The following is a 27030-nucleotide window of genomic DNA, read 5'->3' on the forward strand; positions in this document are numbered from 1 at the left end:
TTAACTTCTAAACTACTTACTTAGTATGCAGTTCTCCAAATCTGTGAATGACTTGAGAATGCATGAGAATTTCATCTGGAAAAGTAGCTCTTGTTCTGATGTTTTTTGACAGTTTGGAGAAAACTCAAAGTTTATTCATTGAAGTTTAAACTAATGCAAAGCTTTAATAACTCTTTTGCTCAAAAGGTATTAATAATTTATGTTGATAAGAGAAGCATTATTTCCTTTAATTACTGGGAGTAATTATTAATTTAGAGGATTTATTCTCTAGGTTCTCCAAAGACATCTTTGCTTAACAGAAATAATGCACTTGAATAAGCCAAGATTTCAACAAATATCCAGTAAGAAATAGCCTCATAATTGAGATCCAAATGGTGAAATTCCTTTCCAAAACCAGTTATCTGAACCCTATTGTGATGATGATCAGTTTGTGGCAGAAAACAGGCTTTGCATATTCATTTGAAAAGTTTGTGAAACAAAAACATCAAAAATCCATCCTATCCAGGATGGGGTGGGCTGGTAGTGCACAGAAGAAATGCTTTCTTCCTATCATGCTGCCTTCATCTCCTCATGTGTTTTTCCTTGTTGGTAAGATTTTGTAAAATCTGTTTATCAGTCTATGTCAAACAGACCAAACTCCAAGTCAGTTTGGGAAAAAGGATGAATAGTTAAAAGATGCTTGTAAAGCCTGCTCATGGTTACTACAGCTTTATTGATGGTAATAGTTTTTATTTGAAATAGCATATTTTACTTGAATACTACCACTACTACTAAATTGAGTATTCTGTTTGTGAATTCTGAGTCTTTGTTTTCTAAATTTTACAGGGACAAACGCTGCATCCAGCACCATTAAAAATGGAGGACCTTTTCCACGAGCTTGTCCAAAATGTAATATACATTTCAATCTTATGGATCCTCTGAAAAATCATATGAAGGTAAAATATTTTGGGGCTGGTAAGCATTATAGCAAACTTTGTGGACTTCTCTCTGTTATCAACCAGAGCCAAATGCTCAAAGTCATGCAGTCATGGAGAGCAGGAGAGGAGCAGGGCAGCTCTAAATCTTGCTACTTTTTGGCTCATGTTTCCAATCTGCTGAAAGTGTCTATGAGAATAAGCAGCCAGGTGACCCACCTCTGTATGAGATTGCAGCTGACACAAAGGTGACAATGTAAACTTGCTGTTTTTCTTGATGTATCACTTGGTACAGCAAGATAAAAATACTTGATACTTAATAGATAAAAGAGTGGGGAAGAATTTTAATTTGTAGTTCATACTCAAACACTGTGGTAAACAAAACTTTTGGAAACTGAGTGTCATTTTATTTGCTTGTGATACTACTTCTGCTATTTCTGGAAACATTGTTTCCTGAAAAATATTTATCATTTGGCAAAGATTTTCACAATTCTCAGGCATATATATTTCATTTCCGGGACAGAGAAATGGCTTTGCAGTCTGTCTACAATGTGAATATCCAAAACAAAAAGGAGTATCAGCTACTGTATAACACAAATTTGTGAGGATCTGAGTTACTGTTCTCACAGATGGTTCTGATTTACACTGTTACAATACCCTAAATAGTAATTGCTGTCTCCTTCGGCTCTGAAACATAAAATTAAGAAATACAGGTAGCAGTGATGAAAAAAACCCAAGGGTTTTAACTCTTTCTAATCATTATTTGTACAGAATAGCTTTTGCACAGAGTACATCAACTGAATGAAGGAACCACTGAAGAAGTGTGTTTACTTAGGATACTGAATTACAATTCCACAGCATGACATTGCTCCTTACTAGTAGGCCTACGGAAAGTAGTCCTGCATGGTAAGAACCATTATTTGGCAGGAGAAAAATTTGTCCTCTGAAACATTCTAATTTTGTTGGAAACTGCATAGCATCTTCTTTATGAAGTATGTTTTACTTTTTAAGTGATAAGTTTCATGAGATGGCTTTTGGACTAAGCATTTTTATGTATACTTCAACATAAAGAAGCCTGAACAATGTCTATTATGTGATTCAGAATTCTGAATTTTTTACTAATGCTGGAAAGAACTTTTAAAGGTTTCAACATACATTCTTCTCTAAGAAATAGTAAAGAACAAAACTTCCCATTAACTTTTCAAAAAACTTGGCTTGTCAGCAAAATACTTGCATGAAAGCTGCTTTTTTCTTTCTTTTTATAAAATGTAAGTGAAATAGGGTTTTTTTGCAAGAATAAGACAACACTGGAATTGTTTGCTTGATTAAATTTATCTTACGTGAACCTATGAGAATCTTCCTCTTAAGTTTTATAATATATAGTGTTTTATTACTTAAACACTAGTTAAAGATGAGCTACTGTTCAAAATTGAATATGACTAAACTCAGTGTGTCAGAGAATTAAGCTTTGCATCTCGTTAGTGCCTTCAGTTTTTAAAATGCTGTTGTCATTGATGCAGTTTGGTGAGACTGATCCCTTTGTTTCTGTCTGTCTCATCTCTTCTCCCTGTTTGCATTCAGTATTGTTGTCCAGATATGGTAAATAACTTTTTCTCAGAAATGGTCAAAACAGAGTGTTTGAGCACAACAAGCAAGACCACTGAATCTGAGAAAGGAAAGCTGATTATGTTAGTGAATGACTTTTATTATGGGAAGGATGAAGGTGACCTCCAGCAGGTACAACAGGAGCAGAAGACTCATACGACTTTTAAATGCATCAGTTGTCTCAAAGTTCTCAAAAATAACATAAGGTATTTGAACTAATTTCCTTAATTATTTGTTAATCACTTACAGTCTATTATAGTCTCATGTATTAAAATTCTGTGTGTCCGGAGTAGAGTTCCTTTCATACTGAAATCTGATAGAATTGGGTGACTAAACAAAAATTGAATTAATTTTTACTTTGCATGTATGGCCATAACTTGAAACTTTTTACAGATTGGAGTATGAATTTTAGTGGTGTCTGACATAAACATAGAGTTTTGATAAGAGCAGTTGTAGGACATTGGGGTTAGAAAGGGTAACGCAAAGGATTTTACAATTTGCCATCTGGATTGATGGCGATATTGGTAGATGCGAGTGTTAATTCCCTTTAGGGACGCACAATGACTAATAGTCAGTAGTTCACTTATGTAACATCTGTTATTTTGTTGGAGTAATTTTACTTCCAAATGCTGATAAAACCCCAGTAAGCTGTTTTAGTAGGTAGACAAGTTTGTGTCATCGTTCCTTTGGAAGTTAAGGTCACTGAACTTTTTTACATGCACTCTTCAAGGGAAGCTGAAGTAGCAGAATGTAAAATTGAAAAATGGGCTATTGTTTCAAAGGGCACAGTCTGCAAGTTAAAATGAGCAGTTTTATGCTAACATTAGACACATATTATTGAAAAAAAACAAGTTTTCTGTAATTAAAACAATGACATTTGCTATTAATCATTAAATAGGCACTATTTTCTACTCAGCATTATATTGTAAGCAATTGGTGCTGTGGTGCTTATGTGTTCCACAGCAAGTCATTAAAAATGTACAAGCCGTTTTTTTAAAATTTCTGTAGCATTGACTTTAGCCATATTAATTTTGGGTGTAACCTTGTGGCTTTATTCCATAGTTCTATAACTTAAGAATTTTTATTCCGAGGTTTATTTTGCACTTTTATATATAGTGGACAAAATAAATACATCTTTACCATCCTAATTAATGGATAGCTTTTTTTACTTAAATTCAGAAAAGCAGAAAGTGATTCATCATGGTAATCCCCAGCCTTCTTGAAAAGATCTGTGGTTGGACATACTGTTGCAGTAATTTTCTGTGAAGGTGATATGCAGTAATAGTGTCAGTTTCTTTTCTCTGCTTAGAAAACTGGATAGACTGTTGGCTTTTTCTGGTTTTCTTGTTTCTGTTTTTTAAGCAACTGCATGATAATACAGGGTTGAGCTCAAGAGACTATTCTCCTTGCTCATTTGTTTTTTTCTAGTTCCAAGGTCTACATTCCTTTTGTGAGTGTGACTTCAGTTTAATAGTTCCTTTTCAGTCTGATTGATGAACTGAACATGGGTGCCTGGACTTCTCAGCCAGAATAGGTTCCTACTTCAGACAGATGGACAGATTAATGAGGAAAAGCTGGTAACTTAAAGTAGTACCATACCAGTTTCTCCCACTCTGAATGTTGGCGGCACAGGGGCGGTTTTGATAACTGTCCTTCATAATTCAACATCAGGCCTAAATACCTTAGACAAAGAATGTTCTAGGAACTTCTGCCATGGTTTCACATACAGTTGTCATGTCCAAATTGCAGATACATTCTTGCTATGTAATACTTTTCAGCAGAGCTAAAGTTACACATGTTTCAGAATGGGGCTTTGAGAGTGCTGGTGGTGAATGAAGTGTGAATGATGGGTTCTTCTTGTCTTTACTTATTTCCCTATATTTCAAGGCAAGAATTTTGTCTAAGCAAACATGAGAAATGTAATTGATTTAATTTTACAACATGTTTTAGACTTCATGCGTGTTCCCTAAAGTCAAAATTGCTAGTCAGCTTTACGTTTGTTGCGTGGTTTTTTTTAGCACTTACTACTTAATTTTTTTAAAATTGAGAAGTGTTTACCGAGTAAAATTTCTAAAGAATCCTGTACATCTTACATATGATATGTATAAGGAATGTTAAAATGTAGTTTTTTGCACCTATTCACTGTAATTTAAAGGTTTATGAACCACATGAAACATCACTTGGAGCTTGAGAAGCAAAGCAATGAAAGCTGGGAAAGCCACACCACCTGCCAGCACTGTTACAGACAGTTCCCCACGCCATTCCAGCTGCAGTGCCACATTGAGAGTACACACACGCCTTACGAGTCGTCCAGTGAGTTGGGTCCTGTCACACTGAATTTTTTTCTAAGCCAAAATTTTTAGAAATTTCCTAGTGTTTATTTCCTGGATTGTAATTTCAGAATAAATATGCTGTATTCGAATAACAATAATCTGAGATTTAACATAGGAACAGAGCCCTTTTTCTTTTGAGAGCAATATATATGCAAAAAAGTATTTTTAACAGCCTTTGTTTTTTTCTTGCATTTTTTTTGTTTATTTTTTTATTTTTAATTGAAAACTATTTTAAGACCTCATGCTTAAGGCCCTTGCCTTTCTGTCTTTCTGAAACTGTGAAGGGAGTTTCTTCTAAAGAGTAGAATGACCATTAGATTTCTCTACTTTTAGTGATATATATATATATATATTTCACATATATATATGTATTATAATTTATGTACATATGACCCCTATAACATTTTTATTTTTTCTTATTTTTCACTTTTTCTAGCGATTTGTAAAATCTGTGAATTATCATTTGAAACAGAGCAAGTTCTTTTGCAACATATGAAGGACAATCATAAGCCAGGTGAAATGCCGTATGTTTGCCAGGTATCTCAGAGTGACTTGTATTTAGATTACACCACTCCCCTGTCTTCACTGTCAGTAAACTTGTAACAAATAAGTCTAATTTATTATTTTAGGTGTGCAGCTACAGATCTTCAGCTTTTTCAGATGTAGAAACACATTTTAGAACAGTTCATGAAAACACAAAACATCTGCTATGCCCATTTTGCCTCAAAGTTATTAAAATTGGAGCACCGTATATGCATCATTATATGAGGCATCAGGTAAGCAGATTTTTTCAATCCTTAATGCTAGAAAAATGCTAAATACATATAAGGAATCTCTCTCTGAAAAAACAGATGTGACTGGTTTGTATGGTTGTTACTGGGTAAGAGTAGTTAATAAGAATACATTAGAAGAATTTCAGAAATCTTTAAGGGAATTGTCTTGTTTTTGCATGATAGCAGCTTCCTGTTTAAAGTAATCTCTGAATATCCTTGGAAGAATCTTTTTGCTATTTGGTTTCTTCATTATATTGTAGTGATTTGATTCTGCTTTACTCGAGGTTACTAGCAAACCCTCCACTAGTTCAAATAAAGAAAAGGATAATGAAGTGTCTTGCAACTGGGAATCTGATTCCTCCTCCTCTTAGTAACTGTCCTGCCTTGCATTTTCAAGTATCTAATTCCTACAGAGTATCTTATCTTTGTATAGTATTAGGAGTTTTTTTGTTTAGTTGGTGTTTAGGGAACTGCATGAGCATTTATTGAGACAAGCTAGGGCTAGAGTTTTGTCATGCCACCCATGATTACTACAAATTGTCATTTGTCTTTAACAGAAAAAGGGAATATACCGTTGCACTAAATGCAGACTGCAATTTTTAACATGCAAAGAAAAAATGGATCACAAGACTCAGCATCACCGAACATTTAGGAAACCCAAGCAATTAGAAGGCTTGCCTCCTGGAACAAAGGTGAGTGTTCATGCAGGAAAACTTGAGGGGACAAAGGGAAAAAAAGGTCTTGGTAGAGAAAAGAGTAGAATAGAAAGAAGTGCTTTTCTCCTTTCTTTTCCCAAACAAAGTGTTGGGATTGTATTTTTTGTGTGTGTTAGGTTTTGGGTTTTCCCCTCATTTTTAAAACTCTAAAAAATGCTCCTGTTTGAAGGCACAGTTTGTGGTTTCTTCCTGGTGATCCATTGTTCCATACACCTACGTATAGTCCAGTCAGAGCTGCTGCCTTCTTGAGCGGATGGTTAATTTGTCCCTTTCCATTTATACTTTCTTGTGCTGGGAGCTCCTTCTGCATCATTTCTTGTGAAGGGTTTTCAGCCTAGGGAAAGTGATGGCAAAAAACCATGAAAAAAATGCAAGACCTATTTCTGCATAGACTATATATGCTTAAAACTGGGTTCACCAGGTCTTCTTTAGCTTCATCATTTGAAGGTATGTGAGGAAAACCTGGGTCCTCTCAGAACACTTACACTGTCTTTAAGTCAGTCTTTCATTTCTCAAGAAGGAACTACTTAGACTAGGATTTTCTTGTAGATTTTGGGAGGACTTTTTCCAACAGTTTTTTGGTAGAGTGTCAAAATATATGTCCTTTCAGTTGCAAGGAAGAAAAGTTATTTTGATCAGCTCTTCACAGTTCATTTGCTGTAGAATCAGGGAAGGGAAATTACATCAGTTGCTGTTGATTGCCTTGTTTGGCAGAAGGAATGTAAAGCACCAATTCTTTACTCTGCAATGATATCTCAATTTTTTAAAGATTTCAGGGTCTTTATGACTGAATAAAAGTTTATGTTATGTTAAACTTCATGTCAGTAGACCTTGACAGGATGCAAATGATAATACTGAAGAAGGAATCATATTGTAAGTCAAAATCACATTTGAGAGCATGACAAAGGAGTTCAAGAATAGCAGATGAGAGGTCAGGAACCAGAATTACTCCTTTGAGTTCTAGGATGAGGAGCAAACATATCTGGAGGGAGTAGACTGGCTTATTATGAGGCAGTAAGAAACAGGACATTTTTGTTAAATCCAGGCACTGGTGGGATGGTTTGATATTCTTCTAAGTAGGGCTATTTGGCCTGACACTTTTGCTACTTTTCTTCATTCAAGAAAGCAGGATCTAGCCAGTTGCAGCCCTGGAAAGAAAACAACGTGTTTTGGCATGACTAACTATTTCTACCAAAATGAACTTTCTAAGCATCCAGTTGGCCATTAGAGATTAACTCCAACAGTATTTTCAGTGTTATGTAGTTTTCAGAGTAATCTTAAATCACGAGAATTTCTTATGCTATGATTTATGCTGTAAAGTGGCTTAAACTTTGAGACAAACAGAATTAGGAACTTGGAGAGCTTATATCTGAACAGAATTTTTTTTTAAATTTCATATTATAGGTGACTATTCGAGCATCTTTGGGATCTCATCAGTCAGGATCATCAGCTACATCTTCTGTTAGTACAAGCAGTTCCACATTTCAGTTATCACCTAAGGCTAAAAATACGACAACTAAAAATCATAACAAATCAAATACAAGCAAATCAAGAGGAAAATCTAAACAATCTACATCAAGGAAACAAAACACATGGACAAACAGCAGAAAAAAAAAAGAACCTACAAATATAGCGTTTCATAAGCTAAGGTAAAATACTACCATTAAAATTGTTAAGTAGGCTTTGAACATAAATAACTGATCATCTAATGGTCTTTCAGTAACTTTAATGCTGTAATATGGAAGACCTGGCACCTCAGGTTTGCCAAGAAACCAGATGCGTAAACTTTGCACATACTGGTACTGTGGTTGTAGTTCTAAATCTCCATTCACTGTTTTTGGTGATGGCAGACTACTTTATGATGGAAGAACATGTGTTCTGGAAACTTCTCTTTGCCACGTTTAGAAATTTTCTCTGCATGGAGCCTTTCTTTTTATTTTTCTTTTTTTTTTTTCCTATTTTTTCCCGATTTCCTTTTAATTATTTATTTGAACCTGTTAGTTAAAAGATAAAATCCTGTCTATCCTAGGAGATACAGCATTTTAGGGAGCTAATTAAAAAATCAAGGAAGGAAAAGCAAGTTATTGGGAGAATGCTGTCCTTACCTTGACAATTTATTGGGGTTTGCTGTCCTTATGTTACAATTTTCATGGATGTTTTATGGACTATTTATTACACTGGAGTGTAATTTCATTGGTTATGATGAGTTAGCATGAGTTACAGATGGAAGATGTCACCCCTCCAGTTTCTAACTTTCTCAGTGTGTAGCTCTGGGAGAGAAACAGAAACAATCAATGAAACTGAGGAAGAGCAGGATTATATTCTTGCTTTGTAGCTTTTTTAGAGCTTGTGGGTAATACTGGGGTGATAGAAAAGCCAAAGGCTTTTTTTGTGCATGGTGATGGATGGAAATAATTATTGGAAATACTTCTCAAGTACATAGAGACAACAGTAGCACCTGAAGTTGGAGGTTCTCATCCACTGCATAATCTCTTGTTTCCAGGAGTGGCCAATAACAGATACTTATATTAACTTTCACTTTTTTGTTAGGATCATAATTAAATCATAGTTCAAGTAAAAGCAAAGTTTTCTTCATTTGTGCTAGTGTAACTTTTAAGTATTTAGCTGATACATATTTAAGTTCCTCATTTTTCCCTGGTATAGGCAAGCTTGCTACTTACTTAAAGCAAAAAGTGTGAAATACTTATCTCTTCTGAAAATGTTGCTATTAACTGATAACTTTTTCATGTTACTGTTAGGTATCATGGGGGAACTCACAAATGCATTGAGTGTTTCTCAGGAATAAAAGATTTTGCGAGTCACTTTCCTGCTTACGTCCACTGCAGTTTATGCAGATACAACACCAGCTGTAGCAAAGCCTATGTGAATCACATGATGAGGTGAGAACTCTTCAAAGTTTTTACTGGCTTAGTAAATACTTCATAAGTTAATGTAAGGTGTGAAGTGTTTGTTAGGTCAATTCTGAGCTAGGTCCTCAGACTGGCAGGGAAATGCATAAGGTTGGATTTTTTACTTTTTAGTAGAGTATTAAACTCCACATTCTTGTTTTGCTTTCAAAATCCAGTGGTTCAGGCACTATTATACCTTTGCTTCAGAGTTTCTATAGTATCTTCCATAATGACTTCCAGCCTGACTGGGCAAATAATGACTAATCATTGCATGTTTTCTGGCTTTCAGATTGAATGGCTCTGATTTTGCAAGTGCTGAATGCATACAGGCCTTAGCTATCACTAGTGAGGTTTGTACTCACATGTGAAGGATATCTCAAATAGCAAACTCAAGTGGATACTTTTCCTTACACTACTTCTGGTCATCCATAGAAATAACATCTCATTTTGTTAGCAGATGTGGGGCAGTGTAGAGTATTAGTGATGACAGCTGTAAAAAAGCTTGTAAAGAAAACAAATGCATTGTTTTCAGAGCCATAGAATTATACTATACAATAATTAGATACAGTTCACATAGCAGTGACAGTAAAACAAAATTTTAAAACACTGCTTCTTACTCCTGTGCCCTGAAGAAGCCAACTGTATTGTGGAAAATAGTGAATGTGATTTTCTTTCTGAATTCATGTACATAGGAAATTCCTTGGCATTTGTGAATGCTAGGATTCTTGAATCTGTGATCTAGATTTTTAGATACACTTTATATTGACCTATTCTCTCTAATTTCAGTGTTTATAGAAGTCCTATGCTGAAATAGTTTACATAATTTTATGTCTGTAATCATTGTTGGCATGCTTAAAAAAATACTAAGGTGCTTAATTCCAACTGTAGAATAAAAAAAAATTACTCTGGAAGGGGAAAGAGGGATCTTAGGTAAATTGTTCCTATAGTTGCCAGTGGTCTGGATGGCAGGTCAAATTCATTATCCATGCAGTAAAATTGCCAATCCTTTGTCTTCTTGATGCATCTAACCCTAGTGCATCTCCTAATGTGATGCATTACAGCACCTACCATCATCTCTTTGTTGAGTGTGAGGAGAAGGTGGTGGTGAGAAGGAAGGCTGTTAAGAGGGAGGGTGTTTGTGGAGGAGCAGCCCCTGTACTTGGCTGCCTGCACGTTATTCCATGGTAGAGAACAGTGTTGGCACATACTTAACCTGCATAAGAGACAACTTACAGGTTATCTGAAAATTTCATTTCTCATTGAAAGCCATCTCTTTAGGAAGCACAAGATCAGCCAAGTTTTAGCTCTTTAGTGGTGCACTCTATAGCTACAGCCACGGTTCTTCAAAATTGCTGATGGAAGCAGTAAAAGTATGTTCTTCCAGGACTGTGCCGGTGAAGTTTAGATTTTCACCTCCCAAACTCATTTACAGGGGAGTCAATGGTTTAAGCTAGAGCTGAGATTTACAACAAGTTTGTAAGCTTTAAGCAATTTAATGTTTAAGAATCATGCATTTCAGTAACTTAGGCTTCTTTTTTCATGTGTTGTCATGAGCAAATTGCAGTATCATGACTAGTGAAGGGATTATGTGGAGTAATGTATTGAAGAAAACCAGCCTAAGTGGTAATGTTTTCATATATTCAGTTTTCACAGTGCTCGTCCAAGTAAAAGGTTTTGGATCTTTAAGAAGCATTCAGAAGAGCTACGGTAATTCAGCTTTTTTCACTTAGAGATCATTATGGTTTTACTTTCTGATGTTGAACTGATAACTTAGGTTGAGGTTATAACCTCCTGAGTTTCCACAATTTAGAGCAGAGAAATAAAACCATTAGGTTTTCCAATAGCAATGTTCTTATTTGTCCACATTTATGAACTTAATTCTGAGCAGTTTTAATTTTTTAATTATTATTAATTTTTGATTATTCATAAGATGAAAAATGGAGAGGGGGTTAGGGAAAGAAATAAACAACCATCCAAACAGAAACTCATGCTCTACAGATAAATTTCTGTCTAAAGTCATGTTCTTTGTACTATATCCAGCATGGAGATGCCCTGCTCATTGATGGGAATTTCCTGATACTAGTTGCAGTAGAAAAAGTAAGATAACGTTTTTGTGAATCATCTCATCTGAAGTTGATTTTTTTTTAATAGTCTGTCCAGTTGCTGTAAGTTAAGAAGAGTGTTTCCATGACCATATTGTAATTATACTTCCTTTTTGATTTTTATTTCTTAGAGGTGTGACTGTAGTGTGTCTCAACTGTGATTTCCTGGCTGATGTTTCTGGCTTGGATAACATGGCCACACATCTGAGTGAGAACCAGACTCATACTTGTCAAGTTATTGTAGAGAAAGGTGAGTACACGAGTTGTCTTTTTTTATACAGTATGTAAATACTTACATGTGGATGTCTCTTTTATTATCACATTCCTATTTTGAGTTGCATGATTTCTGTAATTGCATTTGAGTACTTCTCTATTTCCACATTTAAAAATATTCTTAATTAAATCCTTTGTTTTTATTCCCAGTTTCCACAGATAATGCAACTGCTGCACAAGTGTCTCAGTAAGTTTTATTTTACTGCTTAATGTTTTGTTTGTTTTTTTTTTTTCTATTAATTTAGTGATAAATGGCCAAAATTTGCACTTTGAACTTGGGTTTCTTTTGAGTTCCATAGAATTTGAAATGTATGGATGAACAAGCCTTTACTGTACTAGTGCTTTTTCATCTTACCATGTCTACAACTACAAGAATAAAGAGATAAAGCAATTACCCATTGCAGCTAAAACAAAATCAGGCTTTTGTTCAGTTTGAAGAAAGATTAATAATCATTGCAATGTTGGAACTTCTCAATTCTGACCTGTCTATACACAATGAGATTGTTACTTCTACTTAGTACTAGCTTTATAAAATTAGTGGTTTATATTCTTTATGTAACATGAATATGAATACAATAAGGAATGCCCTTTATTGAAGTAGGATAAATTCAGTCTTAATATTTAAAAATAATTGGGAATTATTTTTTAAATTATGTTCTTCATATGATAAAGGCATACTGTTTTGTATTAGCTTTTTTTATTCTGGCTTTTAAAGATGAATTATTATGTATTAATCAAGGTTTTTTAAGGATTTGAGGAAGAATGTGCAGAATTGTGGAGATTGTGTTTCAAATTGTGTTTGTTTGGGTTTTTTTAAACTTTAGGAGAATCAGACATGCTAAGCTCTCCCTGATTATCCTGGAACAGTTTCTTAGGCTTTACAGTGTAGTTTATCAGCCTGTTTATACCTTACTTCAAGATTTAGAGGTGTGTCAGTTAATTCAAACATTTGTGTTTTCTTCATACCATTTCAGAATACAGAATCAAAAATGTCAGACTGTGAAGAAATATTTTAAGAGATAGAAGAAAATGGTTTAACCCTGATAACCCATCTAGCCTTTAGCAGGATTCTAAAACTTCTAACAGAGTGATAAGTTCTTATGCCTCTAAGCATAAATCAGCTTTCACTGAGTTTTGGAGATACCCCACATAGATTATTTAATATTTATTAAGTATTTTCTTTCTTAGTCTCCAGAAAGTGGCTAGTAAGAGGGAGTCCTCTAGTAGTTAAGCTTTCAGTGAAACTTGAACAATGACAAAATGAAGTGTTGAGCTATGATACTTGTGGAAATGTTAGCTTTTGTATTTTGAGCTGCCTTAGGTGTTGGGAATTAATGTCTGCTGAAGTTTAGGGAAGGAAAGGTTATAGATAGGTTGAGTGGTGGCTGAAGATGTACAGCTTATACACTAATACAGCTGTGGCAGGCTATTGTCAGTACTGCAAAAGGATCTTGCTGTCTTGAATACATTACAGAGACATGGAAATATGTAAGAATGTTGGATATATGGGTATATATCTACTACTCAGAAGCAGATGGATGAGCACGGAAAAGATTTGAAGTAAAGTCAAGAGTATATGCAGGTTTGTTTCTGCAAGATGTTAGAGTAGGACTGATGCAGATAGCCATTATTTTTGAGAGTTTTGATGCTGACATAAAATTAGTTACTGGTACCACAAGAAGTGACAGAAAATCCTTGATGGTGTTTTTTGAAACTATCAGGCTCATAGACTTCATTAATTTCAGTGAATCTTGTCCTGTTCTATATGCGAGTTCTCTCATACTTTGGACAAGAATATATCATTACTAAACTGAAGAGTATGAGTATTCTGTAGCAGATCCTTTAATTGATAATTTGCTGTACAGAGTACAGAAAAAATGTTCATCTTTTTGTGGGCTGGTTCTTAGTGTTACTCATTGGTTTCTTTGGAAGAAGAGGAACTTGCAGGTAATATTCATAACTTCTGCTGTATAGTTTCTCAATCATCTCTGAATGTTTCTTCCAATTCTTTGGCCTATAATTCAATGACTTGTTTATGGGACTCTTCAGAATCACTTCATCATTGGAAATAATGACTCAATTACGATCTTGAACACTTTTGGATCTTCTCTTGCGTCTCTCAGATGGTATCTTTTGGTGTCTTTTAATATATATTGGATTGTCTGTATGCATTTTAAAACTCATCTTTATTGCTAATGATCAGACATGTTCCATGAACTCTGTGTACTGTTACAGAGCCTGTCTTTGGACCAGAATCCTGCCATTAGTAATACAGATAACCTAGCTGGGGATGTTCCAGCAGAATTTGTTTTTTAAGTTTTTGCTCTACATAAGTCTTCTTGTTTATTTGGTGATCCACCTTGTGCTGAGGAAGTAAGATTTAATAACTATGCAAGTATTCTTCTAATTGCTCAACTCTCTGCTTTGCACAACCATTAACATATTTTTAAATGAACTGACAGCAGACATTTTTGTTGCAGGGCAGTTGAAAGTGAGCAGGTATCCTATACTGCCTTGGCTCACTGATACATCATTGTGGACCAGAAAATTGAACCCAGTCCAGCTTGGGATTATTTTGGTATGTAAGCAAACAAGGATCTGACCAGACCTTTTCTTTTTTCTTCATGCACTGAAGCTGTGGTATTCTCTTCTTGCATCTTTTAGACAGCAGGTCTGGTCTTTTCTCTCAATATTGTAGTCAAAGGCCCTTTTTGATAATGTTCTCTGCTTTACAGCATTGATTGGCAGCTTTTTGGGGGCTGTACTCTGTTGAAGAGAGGCTTACCAGGAGTGTCACTTACATGATGCAGTGTTCCTTTGCTGCTCATGTGCAGCATTTCTTCCTTGCTCCAGTCTATCAGTATTATCCCAAGCTAGAGTAGCGAGTAAATGGTGATGTATATGGGCTGATGTCAAAGCCCATTTTGTTCTGAACTTGATCCCACCTTTTGAAACTAAAAGGCTTTGTCGTTTTTTGGGTGTTCACTAAAGCATACAAGTCCTGATCTACTTAACATTCAAGTAAGTTACATTTTTTTGTGCCAGTGACTTTATGATACATAGTGGCAAAATATGCTTTGAATGTCTTCTGTTGCATGTAACTACATAAACTGAGTCTTGGCCGAAAGAATTTAATAGCTGCTTTGCTCTCTGGTAGGTACGCTTCTTTTTACGCCAGAATACTGTGAGAGGTGGAAAGCATGTAATGGAAGTACATACATTTATTGAGCCTTGATTCTGAGGGTGGAGTAGCTACAGTTCCAGTTGATTTCACACCTTCTTCTTTTGGTGTCATCTCTCATCTTCAAGGGTGCTCTATTCAAGCTGCTGGGACATTTGCTGCTTTTGATTTTACTGCTTCTGATTTAGTCTTCAGTTTTAGATTATCTATGGCAAGTTTATCCATCAGGATATTTGATGAGCTTTGCTTTTGCCATGATGAACTTGTAATGTTCCTCCAAACTCAGCCTCCTGTTTACAGTGGATATGTTTTGGTTGAATCTCTCATTTCCTAGCCTGAAAACAGTATAATAGATAAAGCTTACCTCACTTTGGAATCTGTCACTGATATAACTTCCTAGTTGTGAGAGTTCAGTTTTGGTGAATGCAAGCTGTTCTTGATTTGCAGCACTTACTTTTCCTGAATAATTGAATTATTTGAGATTAATTCATTTTGACCAGTTTTTTTGTCCTCTTGACTTTTAGTACTCAGTCACAAGTCTGGTGATAGTGAGCTTCTGCAGCTGTTTACTGTTGCTAATAATGAAAAGGATCCTGTCATCCATTGTCTCTTCCACATATTTTGTGACTAAGCATCTTCACACTTATTCAATACTCTAAAGTCTTGCTATTTTTGCTACCGTTTTTCCTTCTGTGTTCCATCTTGAATGCTGCTGTTCAGCTTCAAGCATCACTTACCTACTACAGGTTTTTCTTGCAGGACTTAATTCTGTTTTGACACAGCAGCATTCAAAAAAGCATAGTGGGTTTGTGTTTTCATTGTGAGCATGCTGTTCATTTCAGAGGAAGTTGAATTCATATTTCACTTTTATTCAGGTTTCTGACAACAAGAAGAATGGAATGTGATTGCAGGTTTTTGCAGGCTTTCAGAAACATTCTCTAAGTATTTCCCAGAGGCGACACTAGATAGACACTTGGATTTGAAGTTATGTGAAGTCTACGTCTTTTAAATGCTTATTTGGAATATTGTCCTTCAGTTCTTTTGCAGCTCTGCTACAGAAATTTAAGTTTCAAGCTTGCATTTTAAACACTTAGGGTACTTAGAGACCTCAGAGATTTGTGGAAATGGTTCATGTAGAATCAATTGGCCTTGTGACATCCTGTTTCCGTCTGTGTGAAAATCTTGAAAAAGTTACTCATGTGGCAAACTCATAAAAGCACTTCTAAATCATTAAAATAAACCTGCCTGATTTAGTATTAAATATCTTATGATCTCAACAATTTACATGAATAATGCAACATATTGGACCATATCTGCAAGGGCAGAGCATGAATATGCATGATATAACCAGTCAAAGAATTTTATGGTCAAAGAATTAAGATTTCATTTGTATGTGGCTTAACCTCTTTTTTTATTTTTAGGACATTGAGTGTCACTGCCTGACTAGCCAGTTTGTCTTATCTTTGTTAGAAAAGTTGTACAAACAAAGTGAATGTTTGTTTCTGTTATTCTGTTGAATGTAACTGTGTGGCATTTAAAGTTACATCTTTCAAAATAGGGAATTTTTGCAAGAAGGTGGGATTAATTAAAAAAAAACAAAACCAAAAAATCCCAAACCCAATGACCTTTCCATTCTTTTGGGTGCAAATAAATTTAAAATTTTTAATGCTGTGTATGATTCAGTTGAGTGTCTGGAAGATATACTGAGCCATTTAAAGTTGATTTCTAGAAATTCTTGAAGCTACAGTCATCCCAGAAGAAATTACTTTTGGTTAGGTGTGGACAAAAAAGAAATGTTTGGTAAAGATTCCATCTGAGTTTGTTCTGCTTACCCAGTGAGCGTTGATTTTGAGAAAACATGAGAGATTGCTGGGAAGACAGTGGCTCCTGATTTGAGCTTTGTATGTATGTGCAAATATATACAGTTTTATTGTGTGAGAGCAGGACAAGCAATGAGACTGAATTTCAGAAATGGGAATATTCCTATTTGTACTTAACTGCATTTTAGAGTCTAGGTTTTGTTACTGAGTCCAGATCTTTTCTATTACTTCTAGGTGTCTCTTAAAAGTTTCAGATCAAACTGAATGTAGACTTCAAGGTGTCTAAATCAATGTTCTTCCTTGATTTTGCTGAGTCTCTGGTTTTATGGCTGATCCATTCTGTTTACTATCTCAAGGTGAAATTATGTGCTCAGCTGCTCCTTTTTTATGCACAACTTTTTTAGAGGATTGACAGTTAAAGGGCATTTTTTCATTGTTCTTAACTAGAAATTAATGCAGAATGAAGAATTCTTGTAGAGTTCTAGGAAGGTTTCAGAGTTGCTCAAAACTGTTGGACCAGCAGGCTGTACTTACTGGAGGTAGTCACAATCTTTGGTTTATTTTCATAATGTTCTTTTCAGAAGCACTGTGACTTCACAGATGTGAGAAAGTATTGCCTTTGTTGGTGTTTGAGATCTATGGGATTTAAGATTGCTTGTATTATAAAAATATTGGGAACATCACAAATTAGAAGGAACTGTTTTATCAAAAGCTATACATAAATAAAATTAAGGTATAGAGTATACGTCATGAATCCAAAGTAAACCATAATAAAAAAGATGTGGTTATAATGAAATGTAATGAACTCTCCTCATTTCCAAACCAACATAAATGAGCCAGTTGGAATCTACTCTGTAAGGTATAAAACATGAACACAAAAATTTCTCAAATTTGGTAATGTAAAATAACATTTGTAATAGATTTTAAATAATCTATAGATATTAGATCAAATTCACACACATTACATTGAGTGGCAAAACTTTATTGAGACAAGAAAAACAGTATGTTTTGTCCTTGGATATGCAGTACCTGAACTATTCATGTCTAAGTGAGTCTAACAGGAATGACTGTTTTATGACACATGGTTATTTCTAATATGTTTAAGTTCTTGCATATAAATCATTAAAGAAGTAAAGCTAAATATTTGGTGTTGCATCATCTTATACTGATGTGGCTACTCATGATTCCATACTTCAGAGTATTTGAATTCCTGGCCCAAAAAAAGTATGTTCTCGTTTGATTCATCCTGATTATTTGTCTGTTAATTAGAAGAGTATTTTTACAGTGGTACTGAAACCAGTCCTTTTTTGTAGATATTTTTGCCATCTAATGTTGCATATTAAGATATAATAAATAATAATATGTGATTGTTTATGCTACCGTTTAAGATGCTAGTTAGCTGCTAGAACATTAATGTTAGAAAGTATTCATGGTGTGCTGATACTATGTGCTTAAATTCTTTAAAAGGTCTGGGGTTAGACTGCTTTTTTGGATTTAGGAATATACATGTGGTTGATCAATCTAATATTAGTATACAGTTTTCATAAAATTTACGTGGTAAAGCTGTTTTTTATGTCAACCATTAAGATTTGCTGAGGTTGTGAATAATTTAATTTATGATTAATAACATTATCTAAATATAATAGAGGTAGCACCATACTTCAGCAGATTAAATTTGCCTTTAATGCAACATCAACAAAGAAGTTTTAGGCATAAGCAGTTTTGAGGGGCTTGTTTGCTTTTTCTTTTTTTTCTGTAAGAAACCTCTGAAAGGTTAGATTTTGTTAGAACTGATGACTTAACAAGTTTGTAGGAGATACTTCCTACTATCTCTGTGATAACATTTTCTTACAGAAACACAGAAAATCAATTTTGGTGATGTTGTGATAAGCTGTTTAATTAATGTGGTTTTCAAAGTCAATAAATTTAAATAATTTATAGCTCATCTAATGTATGGAGGTGCCTGTAAAGGTATTTTGCAGGAATCATCCCCTCCAGATAGTAGTTGGAGGTCAGCTGCAATGTTTTACAGTTGTCCTAAAGTAAACTACAGCTCTGTTCTGGGTGTTTGGGCTATGGCAGACAAATGAAAGAAAACTGAATTTATATTGGGGATTGTTTTTGTCAGGTAGCTTTATGCACTTAATTTAGCATTTCAGATCTTAAATTACTTCAGTCATGATTTAAAAGGCCTTTCAGGTGAGGAGATCATTCCTTGGGTAGAATTAGAATAAAAGAATGCTCACTATCTTGTATGATTTTTCTTTTAGTGTGGTATTTTAGATTATCACAATCACTATGGTCTGCTGATTCATCTGCAGTTCATTGCAGAGGGAAATTATTTCTTTGGAGAACTGTTCTATCTAAAGGAACTTATTGATGTGCTTAGTGAGCTGAAAGATCATTGTTGTTTGTGGATAATTGTTTTTGGGATGTGATTGTTGCACAACAATATGTGTGTATATGTTTATTTTCTTCCCCTACCACTTGTTCCTCCTGTTCTGTGTTTTGGCAAAAATGAATGAGAAAAGGGGGCTGGGTGGATGAAGCTGAGATTTTGGTTACTAGAAGGTGAAAAAGATTGTAATCAATCTGTTTTATATGTTATGGGCATATTTGTTCTTTGAGGAGTTTCTTGATGTGAATCTTGTCTCTGTGTATGCACATGTATATAATCCATCTGGGTTTTTCAGTGTGGAAACACTGCTGTTTGTGGGATAATTAGTTATTAGTCATCCCTTTATTTAAAACTTTTTTTTTTGTTTTGTTTTTGCTTATAAACTTCCCACATAAAGCACAATATTGTGCCTGTTAGCTGTGCAGCTCATCTTGCCCTCAAGCTGCTTGTTGAAAAATAGCAGCTAAAGGTCATATGTGTATGCACTAGTTCATGAAGAGATGACTAGATTTTCATATGAAAACAGTTGTAAATATTGAACTAGTGTTTATATGGGTCTGTATAATTGAAGTGTTTCTCTGGAATAGATGAAGAAATTTGGAACAGTTATGGCAAACTGGTTATGTCAGCTTCAGCTGATGGGTGCTTCTGAGCATTGGCTTTTATACTGGAACTTAGTCTTGAGTTTTCCTTCCAATATTACCTTTTTTGCCATTTTCTTTCTAGATGTTTGAGAGAGAACTTGGATACATAATTGTGTATTCAAGTATGTCATCTATTCTTTAGCTACTCCACTAAATGAGGAAAAACCCCCAAACACAAACATTTGTTTGACAAAAGTAGCAAATACAGGTTGTAATTTGGTAAAGAGTTTGGCCTAGCTCAGGAGTTGGTTCCTTATAATAAATGGAAAGTTAGTGTAACAGGATTAAAAGATTCCTATGACTACTTCAGTGACCACCAAAATTTCACCACTGAAGGATATCCCAACAGTTTTTTGGTCCTACTCAAATTATTCCTCTGACCTAGAGTAGAAGTAGGAAATGGCATATTCTTTTATTACTTTACTTGAATAAAAGTAAAACTTGAAAACAGATTTCTGAATGGTTGTAGCTCCTTTTCCAGAAGAGCCATTTTCTGTAGAACTCAGTATCATTTATCATATAAGTGAATCACTGGAATTGTTTTAAATTAGTTTAAATTCAATTTAAAGGATGAGTAGAACATATGTAGGTTTTCAGCTTGAAAAGATACGAGAAGACATGTAGCAAGGAGTTGGTTCTTCCTTTTAAGAGTTCTGAACTGTGTGTGGCTTACAGAATTTGAGTCAAAAAACTTTAGCCAAAAAGTGTTTAAAAGTATTTGAAAAAATAAAAAGGCATTTTGATTAATAAGCGAAGTGGTGCGATTGTTGTTTCTCACAGCTTTTTTTCCTGCATGTTACTGTTCAGATTGTTACTTTCCATTTAAATTTAAAAAGTTCATTTGAGAGAATTTGCACTTAATTTCACTTTGTATATAGAATTTATATCTGAAATCAGATAAATTCTTTTTCTTCCAGCTTTTTCTTTCCTCTCCCCCACACTTTCTTTTGTCTGTCACCATCATCATTTTAGGTAATTCAGTCTGCTTATCATTCTGAAAAACTTGAGAATGATTAAAAATTGTATTAAACTTTTACCAGATTTAATCTTTATAGAAAAAAATTGAACTTCTCTATTTCTGTGCTTCCTCTTTATAAACACACAGTTTTACTCTGAAAGGTGACTGAAAATGCTGCTTCACAGATTTACTTTTTCAGTGAATCCAGATGTGATTGCTCAAATAAATTTTGGATTTGTTAATTTCGATTTCCAGCTGTTAGCTTTATTCTCATGAGTATTGCAGACTCAATTACTGGTATAAAAGTAAAAAGCAATTTAATCTGCATCTGTGTCAAAGAGGCTTGCAGGTAGAGGAACTACAGGTGTTATTTTGGGAAATTACATGTGCCACACGAAGGCAATCTTTCTTTCTTGAGCTGAAATACAAGAATTGGAATATTAATTGACTGCTAAATACAAAGTTGAGTTTGTAATAGATGAGAAAAATGCAGCTGTTAGTTAAATTCTGCCTTTCTTCCTATGAAGCCTCATGACAAATCCCAAAGAGGAAATCTTCAATACCTCTCTTAGTGTACTTTGCAGAGTATATCCAGGCATTGGTTTATTTCATTTATAACATAAAATTATAAAAATCATATCTAAAAATAAGTTGTTTTGGTTTTTTTCAGCAAACAAGAGCACAACTCTTCAGATGAAACAAAAGAATGCAGTAGAAATCAAACAAAAAAAGTTGCATCTGTTGAAAAGAGGGAAGACTCATCACTGTCAAATACAGAAAATGTTTGTAGTTTGGAACTCCCTGGCAACAGCTCAAAGAATTCTTTACATGAGAAAAGAGCATACTGTGATTCAGCTAATAGTGAACAGTTATTAAATGACAAACAGAAATGTATTCATGATGAAAGCGAGATGAAAATGTGCCAAAGTTCAGGTGACATTGTCCTGAATGAGCAGACTAAAGTGCGTACCTGGGATGAAACTGCACTTTCAGCCAAGAATGTGAGGGACTTAAAGCTGACACTGGGTGAAGATGTCAGCTTTGAGCAGTTCCTCAGAAAGAGGGATGAACCTGAATCTGTTAGTTCAGACATAAGTGAACAAGGCAGTATTCATTTGGAGCCTTTAACTCCGTCAGAAGTACTAGAGCATGAAGCTACTGAAATTCTCCAGAAAGGTAATGTCGCATCGTCATCAAAGAAAGCAGGACAGCTCGCTGAACAAACAGATGAGACTTCTAGAGAAAGCAATCCCAGCAGAATGGAAACTGCAAACAAGACAGATGAGAATGAAGCAAGCTGAAACTGTGTTAATTTTTTTTTTTTTGTTTTAAACTATGGTAAGAACACCTGATGAGTGTGCTCATGGATGCTAAAGACTTAAAAAATGTTAAGAGGGAGGAGAAGAGAAAGAGACACCAAAGGGAAGTTTGCATATGGAGGTAGCATGTATGTGTATGTATGACTGAATTCATTAAGCTTCAAAAAGGTAACATGTTAAAATATATCTTCCTGTCTCTTGGATGTGATATATTATTAGATTGCTACTTGAAAAGAGGTATAAATTCTAATTTTTTTATAGTTAGCCCAGGATAAGGTGATTTGTTCGCCCAGAAAGTATTTTTCTAAATTCTTTAGTGTGAATATTATTGAACTGGGGATTGAGTAGGAATTAACTTCTGATGCTGATATGGAGCACACTTATAATGGAGGTTATTGGTCTACTGATAGTTTAGGTAAATATAAACCTTGGAACTTGGTGTCACATTCCTGTCTGTAAAAGCACGTAAACAGAAGTATATGAATTCATGCACCTCTGTACAGGTGTAATTCTGCCAGGCTGTAAACTTACCTTAATAAACTTTCAGTGAAAGTGAAATTATTACAATAAAAAATATATGTGTGGGGTTTTCACTGTGCAGGCTGTGCAGAAATACTGAACATAGGTGTACAAAGTAGGACATAATGCTGAAAGTACTGTAGCTGTTAGGCTTTTACCATTGGTTTAATTACTCTTAGCTATAGACCCATAGGAATGGTCTGTAAGTCACACCAAAGTATGGTTTGATGTAAAATGGTTTTAAGCAAAAATAATGAAAACTCCAAACTGGGAAAACCACCTGGCATGCATTTTTGCCATTTTGCAGCTGCTACTGGCTAACTTACAACTAGGATACAAGGGCATATAAAGTAGAATTGTACAGTTCAATTTCAGGACTTTTGTCTAAGTTATGTACAGAAAGATGGCTGCTGGTTTTGCTTTGTTTTTTTGGTTTTGGGGGTTATTTTTGTCTTCTAGTTAGCTAGATTTAGGAATGCATATGATTAACAGTAGCTTGCTCCTTTGCTTTTATTGCTCCATTTGAAACATTCAGAATGTGCTTTTGACTTACAGTTTTGTTTTTAATGAATGTTAAATGTTTTGAACAGCTGTTAAAGTACTGCTGTAAATTATTACTTTTTGAGTAAATATTTGCAACAAAAATTTGTCTTTGTGTATGATTTTATGCTCAACTTGAAACTTTGGGCATAGCCTTCTCCTGCTTTTTAAAAAGATTTAGTGACAGTTCCTAAAAAATAAGTAACTTCATTTTTGTGATTTTTAGAACTATGGTTTATTGGGGATTTTCATTAGGTTTTGGGTGGTCTGTTCATTTGTTTTATTTTAGAATTGAGCAAGTGCCTATGCATAAATTTTTTTTTTGTACCTGTGTATTGTGATACGATGTGCTAACCTTTCCAGACTATACAGATACTTTTCTGGCCCATCAGCCTGCAACTGAAGTTTGCATTGTCCTCTTAAGTTCACCAAACTCAGCTGCTAAGTGAGTCTAACAGTATTAAAATCTAGAGACCATCCAGCTTACTACTGGGACCTCTAAATAAACCAGATCTCAACAGCCTCAGAAGTTCCTTCAAGCTCTAGAGAGAAGTATAATTTTAATTTTGGACTGCATCTTCGTTGTCATCCATGCACTTGTAGAAGACTTTTAAAAAAGAAAAGTGGAACAGTTTATGTATTCACAGCTCTTTGAGATCTGCCTCTTGAAGAATTTCAAATACCACAATACATGAAAAAGCTGAGAAGAATAAGTTGCATTATTCCTTTGTTCTTTAAAGATTTTAGTGAAATCATTAAATAGTGGTTTGGTTAACCAGTCTGATGTGTTCATGCTTTTACACATGCAAGGTTACTCAATGTGAAGCTTTATTTTATGCAATTTAAAGGAGGTAATCAACTACAAAACTGGAAGGGTATGTTACCAAGGGAGTTCTGAATGCATCTGTGTTGTAACCCAGGGAAATCTGTAGTATTTAAATCTGATTGGTGATCTTCCATGCAAATTATATATTTTGGGTAACTCTCTGATATGTGGTGTTAGAAAAGATAAAGTTCAGCTGGAACCATTTGCGATACTTGAAATTTCCATGTGTCTTTTATTATGCATTTAAACTTTTAAAACATTTAGCATTTTAATAAGAATTTGGAAGGATTTGGCCACATAGTGTTGAGAAAAGGTGATAAATAGAACTCAAACACCTGTGTATTTGGCAGAATTATATCCATATCATCTCAGCTGCTTGTTACATAAAATGTCATTTGTTTCAAACCATGTTGATAATGCTTATGCAAAAAGTAATGTCAGGCAAAAACCACTCAAATATCTTCTGGTCCTTCTGAAAGAAGAGGTGAAAGAATTTGATTGTTCTAGCAAGATCATCAGCTTTTCATATACAGGGAAGGAATATCATGGAAATACTGGCATGGTATTTTTGTGAAGGAGGAAAACTAAAACTCGTTACTATTTTTCCTATATGAAGTAATAGATTTGCTCATAAACACTGTAAGGAACTGCACAAATACAATGATAAATTTCTATAATGTTATTTGGGTAGTTTCCCACAGAAGAGTGAAGTTGAATTGGTACTTTTGGCAGAAGCTGCTGTGGAGGATCAGGTTTTCATTATGCATTTTTAGTTAACTGAACATAACTGCATATGATTCAATTTGTTATTTCTGAGTAAAAGTTTTTTTCCATCTAGCCATCAGTAGGTCTTAGTGTGTCACCTCTCTTTTTGTCCTGGAGAAGACATTTCACCTGTAGTTTTCATTGCCTTACCAAAAACCAGTCACTTAATTCTTGGTGTCCATAGTAGAATCACCCTTTCCCCTCACCCCAGCTTGTTTATATTGTGCTTATTTTTAAGGAATTCATGTGCCACATGTATGCTGTTTACATTATTGTCATTTAATAGAAAACTGCAGTCATCATGATGATCTGTGAACATTCAGTCATTTGGATTTTCCTCAAGTGCAACCAGTGTCTGTTTGCCTTGTGCAGCTTGGGAGAGAACCTTTGGTTCACCTGTAATTCAGATTTTCTAAATGGAATGGCTGAGTAAATGCAAAAAAAAAAAATCCAATTGTAGCACACACTGAATTATAAATATTGGGTGATGTATTCTAAAGAAGAAAGTTTTTATAATAAAGCTACCTGCTTTTCCTTGGGTAGGGAGAGAGAAGAGTCTTGGGCAATATGTGTTAAATCTCATTTCTGTCATGCTACTTCTAGAAGGAATCAAAAACTAAATGTCAGGGTAAAGAATCTTGAAAAATGCTTGTATTCTACAACACCTTAAAAGATCTTAAAGCTTTTCTGCAGGCATTAAGCATTGTTATTTATATGCTGGCATGCAGAAAAGTCAGGTTTTTGTATTGTTAGATACATAAATACTCCATCAAAGACTGTGACCATAGGCTGTGACAGCAGAATTTTGTTAGATTTAAATTTTTTTTTGTGGTGGTCAAATTTATACCTAATTGTTCTCTTTTTGTTTTCATTAGTGTTGGTTTTTGCAGCTTGTGAACTTACTTAGTCTAGTTGTATCCTGTATATTTTGATGCTTCATATGCCTTTAATAAAAGAAAAAGGTAAGTATGTTTTATGATTACATTGAATGATTTTTGCTTTGAAGAAAATGTTTATTCCAGTTTTAATGTAGTTCAAAAGGACAGTTCTTAGTCCCTCAATGAAGGATGGCATGATCTCCTCTGAGCATTGTTTTTATGTAGGATTTTGACTCTTAATTTTCCCAATTAATTCTGTCCTAAAAGGGGAAGTATGTTGACTGGTATTTCATATTAGCTTACAGACACTACACAGAGTTCCTTTGAGTTTTGGACTGTTATAGCTCTAAGACAGCTAATCAAAATTTTGTACTCAGTCATTTCGTTGACCCAAATTAACCTTGTAAAGTTGGTATTTCGTTTTTGCACCAGATTAAAGAAAAGTGGAAAATGTTTAGTTGTGCCTTCAAGGTGCTATAAAGTTAATGTGTTTATTGATATAAAAATGTGCTGGGTTTGTTGAGGGGCTCTTTCCTGTTGAAACCATTATATCAGGGAAGGCTGAGTTTTTTCTGACAACCAGAAAGATAACTGTGATGTTTTATCTGTATCTGCATTTATGTTTGGGCAAATTTATGATCGTATTAAGGACTGCTCAAATTACATGTGTGAGCTGTAATCAGGCCAAAATAAGATCAAGTCTGTGATCAAAACTGGTAGCTTTTCAGCAAGCAATTCTCTATTTTTAAGCAGCATTGCTAGGTTGCTTATGTTATGAATGTAATGTAAATAAATTGCATTTCATACTCAAGTTCACTAAAGTCTCAGTGTTAGGCAATTAAGTCAAAAGGGCTGTTTTCTCCAAAAATTTTTGTGAATAAAGTGGTTTCTTTATGAAGGAAGTTGTCTCATACTGACAGTATTGAAATTGTAACCTTCATATGTAACCTTTGCTCATAAATAGTGTAATTAAGAATTAGTCCTTTTGATTAAAGGAAAATCACCTGCAGGTCTGTTCCTTACAGCCTCTTGTGTTTTTCGTATGGATCTGTCATGATATTCTAGCAACCAATTGAAGCCCTTGTTTTCTTTTTTACTGCTGTAGAATTGGAACATGAATGCTTAATAGTTTTTAAATTGTATGTATTTAAATTACCTGTATGTTTACTGCCTGAAATGAGGACTGAATTTTGTGCACCAGTTTCTCAGATTTTCAGGCGAGATTTGTCTTTCCACCTAATCTTGGAAAGACTTCACTACTTCTTGGGGCTAGCAAGCTGAAGGCACAGAGTATCATTTCCCAGGTTATTTAATGAAATCCAGTGTATTTGTTAGGTATCATTTAAATGGGACAAACTAGAGGTAGTCAAAATGAATCCTGGGACTGAGTAATTGGGAATAATGCAGCCTTACAGGAAAACTTCAGAAACACAGAACTTGATAGACAAATGGTGGCAGTGTAGGAAGTCATGTGAAGCCTTAGCTACACTGGACTACTCCTGCATTCCTATTACTTTTCTTTGTGTACACACACACAGTTATGTGCAATTATAATGA

At 34.6% G+C, this 27030-nt stretch overlaps 1 protein-coding gene across 14 annotated transcripts in view; it reads left to right on the forward strand.

The window, feature by feature from the left end:
* The window catches only part of ZNF280D (zinc finger protein 280D), a 46966-nt gene extending 20484 nt beyond the window's left edge, over positions 1 to 26482 (forward strand). For 11 of the 14 annotated variants that reach the window (XM_021546307.3, XM_085588232.1, XM_085588227.1 and 8 more), the window contains 12 exons: positions 826 to 935; positions 2496 to 2725; positions 4675 to 4832; positions 5289 to 5389; positions 5482 to 5628; positions 6183 to 6317; positions 7746 to 7990; positions 9101 to 9241; positions 10895 to 10957; positions 11484 to 11602; positions 11776 to 11812; positions 21297 to 26482. In XM_021546307.3, the coding sequence (XP_021401982.3) occupies positions 826 to 935; positions 2496 to 2725; positions 4675 to 4832; positions 5289 to 5389; positions 5482 to 5628; positions 6183 to 6317; positions 7746 to 7990; positions 9101 to 9241; positions 10895 to 10957; positions 11484 to 11602; positions 11776 to 11812; positions 21297 to 21927 (2117 nt within the window). In that variant the 3' untranslated portion in view covers positions 21928 to 26482. Of the gene's footprint in view, positions 1 to 825; positions 936 to 2495; positions 2726 to 4674; positions 4833 to 5288; positions 5390 to 5481; positions 5629 to 6182; positions 6318 to 7745; positions 7991 to 9100; positions 9242 to 10894; positions 10958 to 11483; positions 11603 to 11775; positions 11813 to 14105; positions 14204 to 20585; positions 21264 to 21296 lie in introns of those variants that run through there. The other 3 variants (XR_014957498.1, XM_085588235.1, XM_085588234.1) reach the window with 3 other exon arrangements.
* Positions 26483 to 27030: the final 548 nt, after the last annotated feature.

This window comes from Lonchura striata, chromosome 10 (genome assembly GCF_050655825.1).
Source record: "Lonchura striata isolate lonStrDom1 chromosome 10, ASM5065582v1, whole genome shotgun sequence".
NCBI lineage: Eukaryota > Metazoa > Chordata > Aves > Passeriformes > Estrildidae > Lonchura > Lonchura striata.